General features: G+C 38.7%; 1 protein-coding gene across 1 annotated transcript in view; it reads left to right on the top strand.

Annotated features, from left to right (window-relative positions):
- Positions 1-10,798: 10,798 nt before the first annotated feature.
- The window catches only part of LOC306978598 (transcription factor COE2-like), a gene marked incomplete at its 3' end in the record, with an annotated part of 61,669 nt that continues 55,939 nt past the window's right edge, over positions 10,799-16,528 (top strand). Inside the window, exon 1 of the mRNA XM_079577238.1 lies at positions 10,799-11,173. Coding sequence (XP_079433364.1) covers positions 11,061-11,173 — 113 coding nt within the window. The 5' untranslated portion in view covers positions 10,799-11,060. The remainder of the gene's footprint in view (positions 11,174-16,528) is intronic.

Raw genomic sequence — 16,528 nt, 5'->3', positions numbered from 1 at the left:
ACTTTTAATCAAATACTTAAAGCCAGCGCCTTCAACAACTGAATAAGGTGAAAATCCGTAGCGATGAAAACACCTGTACCAGGTGTGATGCTTTTGCCTGATCCGAACTACTGGACAGGGGTTGTTTGATGCTGACGTTAGCGGTGTTTGCAGAGGCTGCTTTTCTTTAGTAGACGTGGTTTTCACACTCGGATGATGCCGTTTTAAGTGCGTTAACATGTTTGACGTGTTGCTGCTGCAAACCCGATCTCCGTGGAACAATGTCGGCAACAACTTTGGATTTATCCTCTCGTCTGTCCCCGTCATGAGCTTTAACCGGAAAGTGTTCCCAAACAGGAGCCTGTAGTGACGTGGAGGGTCTTCAAGCTCTGGCTTCTCTTTCGCTGTTGCCATGATGCCGTTTTTCTCATTCAGCTTCAATGTACGTCACTCAATAGCGTCCGTGCGGCAACTCACGTAGGAACTTAGTTCCGCTGCACTTAATATGACGCTAATAATGAATGTACATTATTTAATGAAAATAATACACCGAAACGGTACGTAAGTGGACCGAACCGAACAGGCCGAACCGAAATGGTTCAATTACATCCCCGTGAACCGTTACACCCCTACTGTAGAGGCTAAAATGTCAATTTTTTCAGAAACTTCCCCGCTTTAGGAGCCAGTTTCTCATTAACTGCAGGGAGTCTGCGTGTGGAACTTTTTGTGGAAGAAGTTTACCTATTGTACTTGATAAAAACCTATTTCCTGGAACAAAAGTCAATTTCGAAGCCCTTTCTGAGAGCTCGCCGATGGCCTACTGAGGTCCCTGAGTCCTTCTCCTCCCGCATGAACCAGTCCAGGTGAAGGTGGTGTCTGAGAAGATGACAGCTTAAAGCCCGTGACCCTCTTCAGAATGAAGCTAATCTCAAACCCAGATCAGGGCCCGTCCTCTCCAGACGGCCCCGGCCCCAGCGTGGCTGCGTTAATGGAGCTCCGTCCTGGCGGCTGATTGATGGCGCCGGGGCCTTTGTGCGGCTGCCACGGCTGCGCGTCCTCTCGGGCTGAGGGGCCCGTCAATGGAGCCCGCGAGGATCCGCACTACGGGGGCCATTCAGCGCACGAGGGCCATTATCCGGAGCCGGCAGCGAGGTAATACAGTTAACGAGCGGAGGGGCGGGGCAGCGAGGGCCGGCCGCTAATGAGCGCTGAGGTTCGACTCCCAATCTGAGAGAGTGGGTGTTTACCAAACGCTCCTCGTGTCTGAAGGGCTCTTCACGCAGTGTTGACTTGTTCTATTCAGCTCGGGCCTTTTTTCTTCTCACTGCGGGTGAAGGAGGAGGAAAAGAACATCAGAGTCAAGTGAAAAAAATCTGTAAAATTAAAAAAAAAAACACTTCAAAATATCGTTACATCCTTGACCTCCGTAAGGCTTTTGACACGATGTTCTCCTTAACAAAATGAGACACTATCAACTCTCTAATCAGACAATAAACTGGATCAGATCGTATCTCAGTGGCAGACAGCAGTGTGTGAGAATGAAAAACACCCTCTCTCCACCTGAAGATTACACGGGAGTGCCGCAAGGCTCCATCTTGGGACCTTTGCTTTTTAGTATCTACATCAACGACCTCCCCTCTGTCTGCTCGGCCAATGTCCTCATGTACGCAGATACAGTGCTGTTCTCTCATGGAAAAAATGAACACAATTAACTGGTCTGGCTGAGTCAAAACTGTCTGACATTAAATAGTGACAAAACAGTCGTAATGTATTTTACAAATGGAGGTAAACGTGCAAATTATCCAACTATTTTTATTGATGGCAATAAAATAAAAAAATGTTGATGAATTCACCGACTTAGGCGTCACCCTGGACCCAACTCTGACTTTCAAAAATCATGTAAAAAAAGTTTAATTTTACCACAGAGGCGTCCCATTAGTACCTGAACCCATGTGTTTGTATATGGAGTTGGTCACAGGCTGTGAAACGGTTCTGGGGCCTCTTGAATCATTATATAAATATGCACTCAAGATCCATTATACCATGGTCTGGGTGAATACTGGATTCTGATTGGCTGGTGCATTATTTTGGTATAACCGCACACGTAGTCCGGTAGTTAAATCACTGGGATATCACTCCGCTGTGGCGTCGCCATAGCAACGCATGACACAGCTGAATCAGATAAAGGCGTAATCAGTGACTGACAGGAACGAATGAGATGGATTTAGTGTTAATTTCAACGTTTTCGGCCAAAACAAAGCGTTTGCTAAATGTTTGTAGAGGAGAGTGAGCAGCTAGGTTAGCTACTGTTAATAACATATGAGCTTTACATTTCTATTGGAAACGGTTAAGGCTATTCATCATTTTCAGGCGTACATAAAATGATCCTGCATTGAAGCATATTTGTCTGGATTAGTAAAGTCAAACATAAAAGTTTGAGTTGGGGGGGCCCAGGTGTGAGCGACTCCACCGCAGCTGTTTCCATAAACAGTTGAGCTGGTTGAGCTAGCTAGCTTTAGCTTCAGGTTAAACCTTGTAAAAGGTAAATAACTCCTGCCCACGAGTGCCGCATATCGGTGTTTCCTTCCAGGGAAAAGTGTTTCCGGGTTAGTCCTGTTGTGTTGTGATTCTGTGCTGATGTTGTGTCGTTGAGCCTGACTGAGATCCTCGTAATAGCTGCGGAGAATGACTCGTAATAGCTGCGGAGATTACCCTTTTTTTTTTGTAATTTTTTGTATTTTTTTTGTATTTTTTCGGTCATTTTTTTCGGTCATTTTTTTGTCATTTTTTATTATTTTTTTTGGAATTTTTTTTGGAATTTTTTTTGGAATTTTTTTTGGAATTTTTTGTCATTTTTCTGTCATTTTTTTTGTTATTTTTTGTCATTTTTTTTTGTAATTTTTTGTATTTTTTTTGTAATTTTTTGTAATATTTTTTTATTTTTTGTCATTTTTGTTGGTATTTTTTAGTAATTTTGTTGTATTTTTTCGGTCATTTTTTGTCATTTTTTAGTATTTTTTTAGGAATTTTTTTGGGATTTTTTTTTGGAATTTTTTTTGGAATTTTTTGTATTTTTTTGTCATTTTTCTGTCATTTTTTTTGTTATTTTTTGTAAAAAAAAATTGTAATTTTTTTGTATTTTTTTTGTAATTTTTTGTGTGGATACTGGACTCTGATTGGCTGGAGCATTATTTTGGTATAACCAGGTTAATCCTTGTAAAAGGTAAATAACTCCTGCCCACGAGTGCCGCATATCGGTGTTTCCTTCCAGGGAAAAGTGTTTCCGGGTTAGTCCTGTTGTGTTGTGATTCTGTGCTGATGTTGTGTCGTTGAGCCTGACTGAGATCCTCGTAATAGCTGCGGAGAATGACTCGTAATGGCTGCGGAGATTACCCTTTTTTTTTTGTAATTTTTAGTATTTTTTTTGTAATTTTTTGTAATATTTTTTTATTTTCTGTCAATTTTTTTTGTAATTTTTAGTAATTTTGTATTATTTTTGTTGGAAATTTTTTTGGATTTTTTTTTGGAATTTTTTGTATTTTTTTGTAATTTTTCTGTCATTTTTTTTGTTATTTTTTGTCATTTTTTTTGGAATTTTTTGTATATTTTTTGGAATTTTTTGTAATATTTTTTTTATTTTTTGTTGGTAATTTTTAGTAATTTTGTTGTATTTTTTCGGTCATTTTTTGTCATTTTTTGTCATTTTTTTTTGTCATTTTTTGTATTTTTTGTGTAATTTTTTGTCATTTTTTTGTCATTTTTTGTAATTTTTTTGTAATTTTTTTGTCATTTTTTGTCATTTTTTAGTATTTTTTTTGGAATTTTTTTTGGAATTTTTTTTGTGTGGATACTGGACTCTGATTGGCTGGAGCATTATTTTGGTATAACCAGGTTAATCCTTGTAAAAGGTAAATAACTCCTGCCCACGAGTGCCGCATATCGGTGTTTCCTTCCAGGGAAAAGTGTTTCCGGGTTAGTCCTGTTGTGTTGTGATTCTGTGCTGATGTTGTGTCGTTGAGCCTGACTGAGATCCTCGTAATAGCTGCGGAGAATGACTCGCTCTGAGACCAGCCTTCAGTGACCGGCTAATAACCCACACAAAATAGTCCCGTAGTCTGGCAGATTTAGTGACTTTAGTCAATGGAAAAAACATGTATTATAAATGTTAGGTTTGTGGGACCCTGGTATAAGCGGATTAAACAACGAGGAGCCGCGTTAGACGTTATAATGCAGGAGGAACAACACTGTGTCGGGCGTTAGAACCGGCTAACGCACTAAGGCTACGAGTTGTTTAATCCTTACTGATAAGAAACCCAGGCGTTTTCACCATTGTCAGACACTAAATAAGTCTGGAATTCTGAATTTTAAACACCTAATATTCTACTCTAATGTTTGCTTAGTTTTTAAAATGATCCATGGAGTCGCTGCCCCCCCTCTGAGAAAATGTGTGACTCTATGTCCTGATGAAATGACTCGAACGACTCGATCCACTTCGAGAGGAGAACGCAGCGTCCCAAACTGTAACTGTCTGTGATCGGGTCAGTGGAACTCACGCCAACAGAGATCACTGCAAGTACGACAATCAAAAGATTTGCGCAGGGTTAGTGCTAGATGGTCTGCTCCGGAGGGACAGTCTGCTGTGAAAACGTGAGATATCATGACACAAATTAAGGTTAGGGCCAGGGAAGTGGTTCACCTCTTAACTCCCGCCTGAACCGAGAGGATCTTTTTCCTCACGTCATCAGATTTTCTTTTCCAACATTTTTTTGTTGGGTGTTCAACTCATTTTTGTAACTTTTTTGTAATTTTTTATCACATTTTTGTCATTTTTTCGTCCATTTTTGTCATTTTTTATCACATTTTTGTCATTTTTTCGTCAATTTTTGACTTTTTTTTTTAATCGATTTTTTGTAATTTTTTGTCACATTTTTGTCACATTTTTGTAATTTTTTATCACATTTTTGACATTTTTTCGTCAATTTTTGATACATTTTTTGTCACATTTTTGTCAATTTTTCGTCAATTTTTCGTCAATTTTTAATCATTTGTTTGTCACATTTTTGTCATTTTTTCGTAAATTTTTAATCAATTTTTAGTCACTTTTTTTGTCACATTTTTGTCACAAATTGTCACATTTTTGCCACTTTTTCATAAATTTTTCGTCACTTTTTTTGTCACATTTCCATCATTGTTTTATTGCTATTTTCACAGCTTTTTTCCAGAAGCTTTTGGATTGGGGTAAAGCCAAACTGGAGAAAATGTGCTCGGTTCAGGCGGGAGTTAAGGGGTCAACCTTACGGATTAGGATTATTTGTATTTTTAGACAAACCAACTCATAGATCTATACAAACAGACCGTCCCTCCGGAGCAGACGATCTAGCGCTAACCTTTGCGCAGTTGACTAAAAAATGGCTTCTAGAAAAACAAACTCATGACCTGTAACGAAGCCATGAAGGAGCGACCGTTCACCCAGAAAAAGGACCGGTAGACGGGGGCGGACTGGGACTGAAAAACGGCCCTGGACTCTGACCAGCCTGGCCCAAGCACCTCCACAAAGACATGTTTCAACCTCTCACCTCCCGTCTTAACCCAGTGCCTTTTCTCGAGTTCAGCTTTACCCAAATCTAAAAGCTTCTCAACTGGAAAGCAACGGTGTAACGCTTAATGTTGTTTTTTGTTGCCTCTTCATCACTTTTTTTGTGACTTTTTGCCGTGATTTTGTCACTTTTTATTCCTTTTCCGTCGCTTTTTTCATTGCTGTGTTTTCACGGTTTTGTCGTATTTTTGTTGCTTTTCACCCTTGTTTTCGTCGCTGTTTCAACGCTTCTCTTTTGAGCTTCTAGATTTGGGTAAAGCTCTGTTAAGGCGGGGGGGGGGGTAAGAGGTTAAAGGTAGAAAACTGAGAGGCCAGACCGTCAGTCCGCCCCATAGACTGTAAAAAATAATGGACGTCTCCTCCTCACTCCTCCCCGTTTACCATAATGACCACGGTCGAGGAGGCGGATTCACAGACTCCTCCTCCCCAGCTCTGACGAAGCGTGTTCCTAAAAAGGGCATAAGGGCGGGATCTTCACCGTAGACTCCGCCCTTGCGTGACGTGTAGCTCGCGCCGCTCCGATGCTAACAGTCCGAGCCTCATCTGTCCAGGGACTGCGGATGGAAAACAGCTGCTGAGCTAAATCTGGTACAAACCATCTCCTCTTGTAAAGACTAATGGTTCTGTACATTGTCCTTGTTTCAATAAATAATGATAATAATAATAATAATAATAATAATAATTAAGCCAGCCTGGTTTCTTAAATTGTGACTAACCCAGCGTTATCTCAGGAGGAATATCCAGCCTAGTCTAGTGTTTAAAGAATTGAAACCAGGTGTTAAAGAGGGGAGTATTGTGCTTTTTGTCAGTCCCATAGCACCAGTCTATATCACACTACAATGATGACAAACCTTCTGTTGGTCTGTAAATGCAGTAAATTAGAATAACTGCCTTGTATAAAATGTCTCTCTCAAAATGGCTGCAGTGAATGTCTTGAAATAGGCCTCTGTCTCTTTAAGAACCTCTGGGCCTTTCCGACACGCCCCCTCCACACCACAAAAAAGACAAAAAAATCACCCCAAAAAATCACAAAAAAATCACAAAAAGACCAAAAAAGTGACTAAAAAAAGACAAAAAATGACAAAAAAAGACAAAAAAAAGACAAAAAATGTACAAAAAAAAGACAAAAAAAAAGACAAAAAAATGTCAAAAATTCGACGAAAAAATGACAAAAACAGACACAAAAAATCACACAAAAAAATCACACAAAAAAATCACAAAAAAGACCCAAAATGACCAAAAAATGACAAAAAATGTGACAAAAAATGACAAAAATGGACAAAAAAATGACCAACAACAATGACCAAAAAAATCACAAAAACCCCCCAAAAATTGACAAAAAAAATCACAAAAAATAACACAAAAAAATTGTCAAAAAAGACAAAAAAAAGTGACAAAAAAGGGACAAAAATGTGACAAAAGAAATGATTTAAAAAAAAGTGAGTTGAAAAAAAAAAGAGCCTTTCCGCCACGCCCCCTCCACACGCTGTCTGTGGCATCAGTGGGGAGGGGGTTCTGCTGAGGAGCAGTGGTTGGTTACTCGGCTGGTGACGAAAGCTCGGAGGCGTCTCCAGGAGGTGGGGGCGTTCCTAGGAGGACTCAGGCAAACCTATCCCTAAAATGGCCGCCATCAGAGTTTTTACAGATTACTCAGAAATACGTGAATGTGCCAAGGCAACACTTCAGCCATGTTTTTAATGAGGGAGTGACAGAATAATATGATATACCAAACCATACCATACCATGATACAAGGAAATGACCGTATTTGGATTCCAGCGTCATCCAGGGTCTGAGCCATCAGCAAGACAATAAACCCTTGAACTAAAACAGCATAAGAAACAAAAACCGAGGGCAAAAGCGGCAGGTGGTTTCTGCCGAATTCAAGCGAACACTTATGAGCACCTATGATTTTCATCTAATCGTTTAAAACTTTCTGCAACATTTGTAAAATTACTAAACAGTCTTTAAACATGGGTTCCGTTAATGAGGTTCCTCTCACAGACTCACACAGACTCACACAGATTTAAAGAGAGTGGTTTCTATGACGTCAGAGGGGGCGGTGCTTAATGACATGTCGTCTCTGGAGGCGGAGGCTCTGAGTGGCCTGAGTGACTGAACAGATGTGTATGGGGGCGGGGGGGGGTTTCAATCAGTAAAATGACTTGTTTGAAGACTTTAATCATGTTATAAAGTTGTTCCCTTAAAATAACATTTAAAAAATGACCTGATGCCTTTGAATCCCGGGGGAAAGTGAAAAAACATGAACGGTACATTTAACCTCTTAACTCCCGCCTGAACCGAGAGGATCTTTTTCCTCACGTCATCACATTTTTTTTCCAGGATTTTTTGGTTGGGTATTCAACTCATTTTTGTAACTTTTTTGTCAATTTTTTTTGTCACATTTTTTTGTCAATTTTTTTTGTCACATTTTTATCATTTTTTTGTCAATTTTTGATCACATTTTTGTCACATTTTTTCTCAATTTTTTGTCATTTTTTCCTCAATTTTTTGTCATTTTTTGTCGTTTTTTGTCAATTTTTTGTCATTTTTTTGTCATTTTTTTGTCATTTTTTGTTAAACTTTTCATCACATTTTTGTCACATTTTTTTATCTTTTTTTTCTTCATTTTTTGTCACATTTTTGTCACATTTTTGTCACATTTTTTTGTCATTTTTTTGTCATTTTTTTGTCATTTTTTTGTCATTTTTTTGTCATTTTTTTGTCATTTTTCGTCCATTTTTTGTCAAATTTTTTGTAATTTTTTTGTTGGGTATTCAACTAATTTTTGTAACTTTTTTGTCATTTTTTCGTCAATTTTTGTTATCAGATTGTTGTCATTTTTTGGTGAAACTTTCATCATATTTTTGTCAAATTTTTTCGTCATTTTTTGTCAATTTCTTGTGACATTTTTGTGACGTTTTTGCCACTTTTTCCATCAATTTTTTATCACATTTTTATCACATTTTTGTCACATTTCCATCATTGTTTTCGTCTCAGTTTTGTTGCTATTTTCACAGCTTTTTTCCAGAAGCTTTTGGATTGGGGTAAAGCCAAACTGGAGAAAATGTTCTCAGTTCAGGTGGGAGTTAAGGAGTTAATATGTTTTTTTTCCAGAAAAGCCTCCGCACGTTCACTCTCCTGTTTCCAGGTGTTTTTGTGTAAATCGTTATATTTGTTTTTTAAAGGCACAGTTACAGATGTTCGGCAGCGGTTTGCGCTTCTGCAGCACAAGGTTTAATTCCCGGAGGGGCTTTTCTGTGTGGAGTCTGCCTGTTCTGCATGGGGGGTCAGGGGGGGTCCTCACGAGTCTAACCCGGGTCTCCTACTACTAAAAACATGTACAATAGGCCTGAATGAATGTGAATGGGTGAGCGGTTGGTGTTGGTTGGAGGGGCTGATGCCGCAGATCGGCAGCCTCACCTCCGTCAGTCCGCCCCAGGGCAGCTGTGCCTGCTAATGTAGCTGACCATGTCTGTGGAAGTCCTCATTAGTCCTGCTCCTCTGGGTTCACCAGCGGATCACGGCACTTTGGGATGAAAACTATTCATTTAAAAACAGTACGTTATTTTGATTATTATTATATTATTCTTGGGTTTTGGGCCAATTTCTCTCAACCTCTTACCGCCCGCCTGAACCAAATGCATTCTGTCCTCTTTGGCCGTTATATAGGTCTGTGTAACAGCTCATTTGAAAGCTAAGACCCACAAAACTGATCTTTTTCCTCACGTTGTTGCTGTGTTGTGTCTCCTTTAATATGTTTTTTTTAAATTATTATTTTTAGCACATTTTTGTTGAATTTTTGTCATTTTTTGTTGAGTTTTTGTCACATTTTTGTTGAATTTTTGTCACATTTTTCTTGAATTTTTGTCATTTTTTGTTGAATTTTTGTTGAATTTTTGTTGAATTTTTGTTGAATTTTTGTCACATTTTTGTTGAATTTTTGTCATTTTTTGTTGAGTTTTTGTCACATTTTTCTTGAATTTTTGTCACATTTTTCTTGAATTTTTGTCATTTTTTGTTGAATTTTTGTTGAATTTTTGTCAAATTTTTGTTGAATTTTTGTCACATTTTTGTTGAATTTTTGTCACATTTTTGTTGAATTTTTGTCACATTTTTCTTGAATTTTTGTCATTTTTTGTTGAATTTTTGTTGAATTTTTGTCAAATTTTTGTTGAATTTTTGTCACATTTTTGTTGAATTTTTGTCACATTTTTTGTTGAGTTTTTGTCACATTTTTGTTGAATTTTTGTCACATTTTTCTTGAATTTTTGTCATTTTTTGTTGAATTTTTGTTGAATTTTTGTTGAATTTTTGTTGAATTTTTGTCACATTTTTGTTGAATTTTTGTCATTTTTTGTTGAGTTTTTGTCACATTTTTCTTGAATTTTTGTCACATTTTTCTTGAATTTTTGTCATTTTTTGTTGAATTTTTGTTGAATTTTTGTCAAATTTTTGTTGAATTTTTGTCACATTTTTGTTGAATTTTTGTCACATTTTTGTTGAATTTTTGTCACATTTTTCTTGAATTTTTGTCACATTTTTCTTGAATTTTTGTCATTTTTTGTTGAATTTTTGTCATTTTTTTGTTGAATTTTTGTCACATTTTTGTTGAATTTTTGTCACATTTTTGTTGCGTTTACCTCCTTGTTTTCTTCTCATTTTTTGTGGCTGTTTTGGTGCTTTTTTTCCCAAGAAGCTTTTTGATTAGGGTAAAGCCAAACTGGAGAAATAGGGATCCGTTCAGGTGGGAGTTAAGAGGTTAATACATATAAACCGCCATGTCTAATTATTCATTCATGTTTCTCCACAGATTTCAAGGGCCATTTTCCTCATTGAGCCTGTTTGCAAAAGACAAGGCGAACATTTATTTTTACAGATTCCCCTTGAATAAAAAGCTTATTTTAAAACTAAACTACTCCTTATTCCTCTGTGGAAAAGTCTCGATGTCTCTAATGTAAAACCTCCTCTCACCTCCAGCGTCTCGTGTCTCGCCTTGAACATTTCGTCCGTTTTTTTCCCTCTGATCTGAAAGTTCACTCGCAGCAGCTCCGACTGGAAAAGGACGCACCGCGCACCAATCAGCGCGCTCCGGGGCCGCACAATCACAGCGCCATATGTTCCGCGCGGCCCCGCCCCCTCCTCCCCCTCCCTCCCCCCCTCCCCCCTCCACTCCAGCTGCACAGCGGCGCGAGCCCACAGTAGTTCCACCGCCGCCGCCGCCGCCACCACAACATCACCGTCATCCCCATCATCCCGGAGTCCGGAGACCATGACGGCACCGGCGCACCGGCTTTGGATTTAACGCACTTTCCGCGCCTTTACTGGACTTGTCCCGTTACGCAGTCGCGCCAAATCCTCGGACCTGGACTTTATATCTTTAGAAGAAGAAGAAGGAGAAGAAGGAGAAGAAGAAGGCGCGCTTTGGATCCAGCAAACCCCCCTCTGACCCTTTAAAAGTTACCCACGGAACTCGCTTCGGGGTCAATGTTCGGCCTGCAGGAGCATCACCTGATCCGAGACGACGCCAAGGACATGGATCCCGTCCGCTCCTGGGTGCGCAACGTCGGCGTGGTGGACGCGAACGTGGCCGCGCAAAGGTACGGGCAGCCTCAGCTTGGGGTTTTGTTTTGTTTTTTTTATTTTCAGTTGAAATGAAGCAGGAGCGCACGGGGACGCGGAGAGAAAGCGCTTTTACGCACGGAGTTTAACCTCTTATCGAGCGCATCTTCTCCAGTTTTACCTAAATCTAAAAGCTTCTTGACCTGAGAGGTTACCCACTATAGGCCATGGGGTGACACCTGATTTGAAAGCTAAGACCTGCAAAAAAAATCATCTGAGCTTCTTCTTCGTTTTTGTTGTCAACTCTTTAGTAGCGGGACAGAGACGCGCTTTTACGCACGGAGTTTAACCTCTTACCGAGCGCATCTTCTCCAGTTTAACCCAAATCCAAAAGCTTCTTGACCTGAGAGGTTGCCCACTATAGGCCATGGGGTGACACCTGATTTGAAAGACCTGCAAAAAAATCATCTGAGCTTCTTCTTCGTTTTTGTTGTCAACTCTTCAGTAGCGGGACAGAGACGCGCTTTTACGCACGGAGTTTAACCTCTTACCGAGCGCATCTTCTCCAGTTTTACCCAAATCCAAAAGCTTTTTGACCTGAGAGGTTACAGCCTATAGGCCATGGGGTGACACCTGATTTGAAAGCTAAGACCTGCAAAAAAATCTGAGCATTTTTCTTGTCAACTTGAAGTCGGTTTTCGCTGCTCTTCAGTAGCGGGACAGAGACGCGCTTTTACGCACGGAGTTTAAATGGCCCGCGCCGCGACGGGACAGTTCCAAGTGCACGCGGTGGAGTTTAGAAACTGTGAGGCCAATTTTTATACGGGGGGGGGAAAAACAAAACGTGATTCATTTACTGCTGTTTCCTAAAAAAAAAAGAAAAAAAAGACAATTACGCAAAGCCCCGTTTTGGACACGTTTAGCCGAACAACATCCACTCACGCAAAGACAACAGTTCCAGCGACGTCCGTGCGAGTTTGTTCGTGGTTTTCAGTTGGAATAAAACGCGGTGTATTAACCGAATCAGATAAAAGGCCACTGTGGTTGTTTGTTTGTTTATATACTTTATTGTCCCCGTAGGGAAATTTGTCCTCCGTTTTTTAACCCATCCTTGTTTTATCAGACCCGGTAATAAGCGCCGTTTTGAGGGAATTCTGCCCATGGAAAACGCGTCTTCTTCTTTACCTAGAATTGCAGACTTGTCATTTATTGGTTTCGCCCCGTTCCCGTTTCTCTCCCCGGCGCTTCACGGCCGCGCGACTCCGAGGAACGAACGACTTGTTGCAAAAAAAATGTTTCGGCTCATTTCAGTTTGAATTTCGCCTCATGTTTATTAATTTCTTACTTAACCGTAGAACAAAATCGCCCATATTCATAACACCATCACGAGATAAAAAGAACTCCATCAAAATCTATCAATATATGACAAATGTGAGTATTTTATCTGAAACTGTCATGTTTAATAAAATGAAAGAAAAGCACCATGAGAGGATCAGAGGAAAATGATCCAAAATTACTGGAAAATTTAAAAAAACAAACCTAAAAACTGTGATAATGAAGATGTAAAGTTATTCCTGGATGTGTGAGACTTCTCTGGTGAAGCTCCTTCAGGAGAGAGAAACTAAATAACTCTGTGTTCCTCACTGACTGCGAGGCCGGAGACACAGGAGCAAAGACATAAATAAACACACTAACCCTCCCCGACCTTCATCACTGTGGAAACATGAGGCTGTAGGAGAAACACCCAGGCCATCAGGGATGTCCAAGACCCAGGACACTCAGAGAAACTCAGATCAGGAGCATCGCATTTACGTGGAGGTAAAGGAGCAGCTGAATGGTCTGAAATCATCAAAAGGAATAAAAACTCATGGCGCCGCAACAGCTGTGATTAAAACGATTTCCTTTTGCTCATTTAAAACATAAATAATTTGAAACGCGTGTCATTTCTACAGTGTGTTTGATTCTTGCTGAATATTAAGTCCCGCAGTCGGACTTTAACGAATCCTCCGTCTTCGTTTGGACGCGGCGTCGTGCGTAATCCTCGCGCGTAATGAAGTTCTGGTGCGTCGCGCTCGTGCGGCCTCTTTGTCCAGACTCTGCTTTTCATAATGAACGCGATTATTCAAGTGCGCCAGAGAAGAATCGCTCATTTGTAGGTAAAAAAAAAAGAAAAAAGAAAAAAAAGTCATTGTATTAAAAAACCTCTTAACCCCCGCCGGAACCGAGCGCGTTTTCGTGGAAAAAGTGTCAAAAAAAGTGACGAAAACATGTTAAAAAAGCTTCAGAAAAAGAAAAGAAAATGTGGCGACACAAAAGTTACAATCCCTCTCGTCGGCCTTAGCTTTCAAATGAGGCGCTACACTGTTTTAGATTTGGGTAAAGAGGTTAAAGAATGAAGTCTTTCTGTTTAAACACTTGAAGTTGGATCAAATCTTTTGTTTTAACTGAATTATTTCACAGTAAAGTCAATAATGTATGAATTAGAATCTGGAATAAATGAAAAGTAAAACCACGGAGTTCAGAACAGATATTTAAATATAAGTCAAAATAATCAGAGTTTTTCTGCAGTTAAAATAATGAAACTTATAACATGTCAGTCACAAAGATCTGCTTTAAAGGGGAAGTGGCAGATTTTGTGTCAGTTTTGGACAAACTAAAGAACAGCAGGTTTTTGTTTTGCCTTTTTCCCTTTTTTCTTCAGATTCAATTCTCTTAATTCAAGCACTTTATTATAATGTGCTTGAATAAACAAACAAAAAAAAGAGAAATGTCTCTTCAGAGCCGTGGGAAGATATTTTAGTTAGGGGGCGCTGAGGGACAAAATTTAACCCAAAATACTTTTTCTGTGCATAAATCCTGTTTATTAACCTCTTAACTCCCGCCTGAACCGAGAGCATTTTCTCCAGTTCAGCTTTACCCAAATCCTGTAGGCCAGTGTAACGCCTCATCTGAAAGACAAACAAATCTCTTTCCTCAAATCAGGTTTTTTTTCATCACTTTTTTTGTTGGGCAGTCGACTCATTTTTATCAAGTTTTCGTGACTTTTTTGTCAAATTTTGATCAATTTTTGTACATTTTTTTGTCACTTTTTCGTCAAATTATTCACATTTTTTGTCAAATTCTTATCACTTTTTCGTCCAATTCTTGTCACTTTTATGTAATTTTTTTTTTTTTTTTTTTTTTTTAAATTCTCAATTTTTCGTAAATTTTTTCTCACTTTTTGGTCAAATTTTGTCCATTTTTTATTGTATTTTTTAATTTTTGGCCATTTTTTGTAAATGTTTTGTAAATTTTTTCGTCAGTTTTTCGTAAAATTATTCGCATTTTTTTTGTCAAATTCGTATCATTTTTTCGTCCTTTTTTTCCGCAATTTTTCGTCAAATTTTTCTCACTTATTTCACATTTTCCTCATTGTTTTCGTCTCAGTTTTGTCGCTATTTTCACACCTTTTTCCCAGAAGCTTTTGGATTGGGGTAAAGCCAAACTGGAGAAAATGTGCTCGGTTCAGGTGGGAGTTCAGGGGTTAATATTGCCTACAGTTCACAAACTATCCACCAGGGGGTGCTGCGGCGCCCTCAGCACCCTGGGTTCCCACGGCCTTGGGTCTCATCGTAAAATAATCCACGTTTCGTCCCTTTAAGAACTTTTACGAACGTTCAGACCAACATTAATAAGAACCCTCCATGTTTTGCTTGAGGAAATAAAAAGAATAATAGGAAAGACTCAAACCTCCCCCGCCTGAAGAGCATTTGTTCAGCTTTACCCAAATCTAAAAGCCTATAGACCGGTGTATTCCCTCATTTAAAAGCTAAGACCTATAAAGCTGAATTAAACTCATAATTTTCTGTTTCTCATCCCGGTTTTCGGCTCAGCTTTTACATCTCGTCTGTTCAGAAGCTTTTAGATTTGGGTAAAGCTGGAGAGGACGTGGGTTCAGCTGGAGGTTAAGAGGTTAATATGAGAGGTATGTGCTGTAAATATGTCATTAAAGGGCCAGTACCGGGTTATTTGTGATGTAGCGCCTCATTTGAAAGCTAAGAACTACAAAACGGAGCTAAGATTTTTCCTCGCGTCGTCGTCACTTTTTCGTCTTATTGTTTTTGGTTTGTTTTTGTCAGGATTTTTTTGCAAGAAGCTTTTAGATTTGGGTAAAGCCAGACTGGAGAGAATGTGCTGGGTTAAAGTGAAGGTTATGAAACAAAAGAGCCGGATTTTTAAAGGCACATTACGCAACTTTTGATGCACAGAAAAAAAAAAAGACCTGATTTTATTCCTTTAGCGTAAACGTGAACATCTGTGAGTTCATCTCATTATAAACATCTGTATCAGTTTCATGAACTTTCAGGTTGTTTTTCGTGCATTTCTGTGAAAGTGAAGTAAATGAACTGGGCCATTTTCCCCAAACAAATCTGTGATATTTTTATAAAAATTAGATTTTTCCCTCATTAAAAACAAAATAACTGCGACATGTAAATATATTGTATATTTATTTATTGTATTTAAGTGCATAAACATAAACAACATTACAAACACAAACTCTTTCTCTAAAAGTCACTGTAACAAAGATGTGAAACATCCAGATGATTTATTCTGTTTTTGGATTGAGAAAATAAAACAAAAACAAATCTTGAGGAAACTTTTGTTCAGCAGGACCTTCTTTCTTTAAAGAGGGGGTGTTCTGCTTTTTTCAGTCCCATAGCACCAGTCTATATCACACTACAATGATGACAAACCTTCTGTTGGTCTGTAAATGCAGTAAATTAGAATAACTGCCTTGTGTAAAATGTCTCTCTCAAAATGGCTGTAGTGAATGTCTTGAAATAGGCCTCTGTCTCTTTAAGAACCTCTGAGCCTTTAACCCCTTAACTCCCGCCTGAACTGAGCACATTTTCTCCAGTTTGGCTTTACCCCAGTCCAAAAGCTTCTGGAAAAAAGATGTGAAAATAGCGACAAAACTGAGATGAAAACAATGATGGAAATGTGACAAAAAAGTGACGAAAAATGTGACAAAAAAATTACAAAAATATGACCAAAAAATGAAAAAAGATTTGATTAAAAATTGACAAAAAAAATTACAAAACTGTGATAAAAAATAGACAAAAAAATAGCAAAAATTCGACAAAAAATGTGACAAAATGTGACAAAAAAAAAAAAAAAAACAATTATAAAGATTTGACAAAGAAATGACAAAAAATGTGATAAAAATGGACGAAAAAATTGACAAAAAAATGACAAAAAAGTTACAAAAATGAGTTGAATACCCAACAAATACATGATGGAAAGTGGTCGGTTACTCGGCTGGTGACCAAAGCTCGGAGGCGTCTCCAGGAGGTGGGGGCGTTCCTAGGAGGACTCAGGCAAACCTATCCCTAAAATGGCCGCCATCAGAGTTT

Source organism: Gobius niger (assembly GCF_951799975.1).
Source record: "Gobius niger genome assembly, chromosome: 1".
NCBI classification, from domain to species: domain Eukaryota; kingdom Metazoa; phylum Chordata; class Actinopteri; order Gobiiformes; family Gobiidae; genus Gobius; species Gobius niger.
This window is presented reverse-complemented; position numbering and strand designations above follow the sequence as displayed.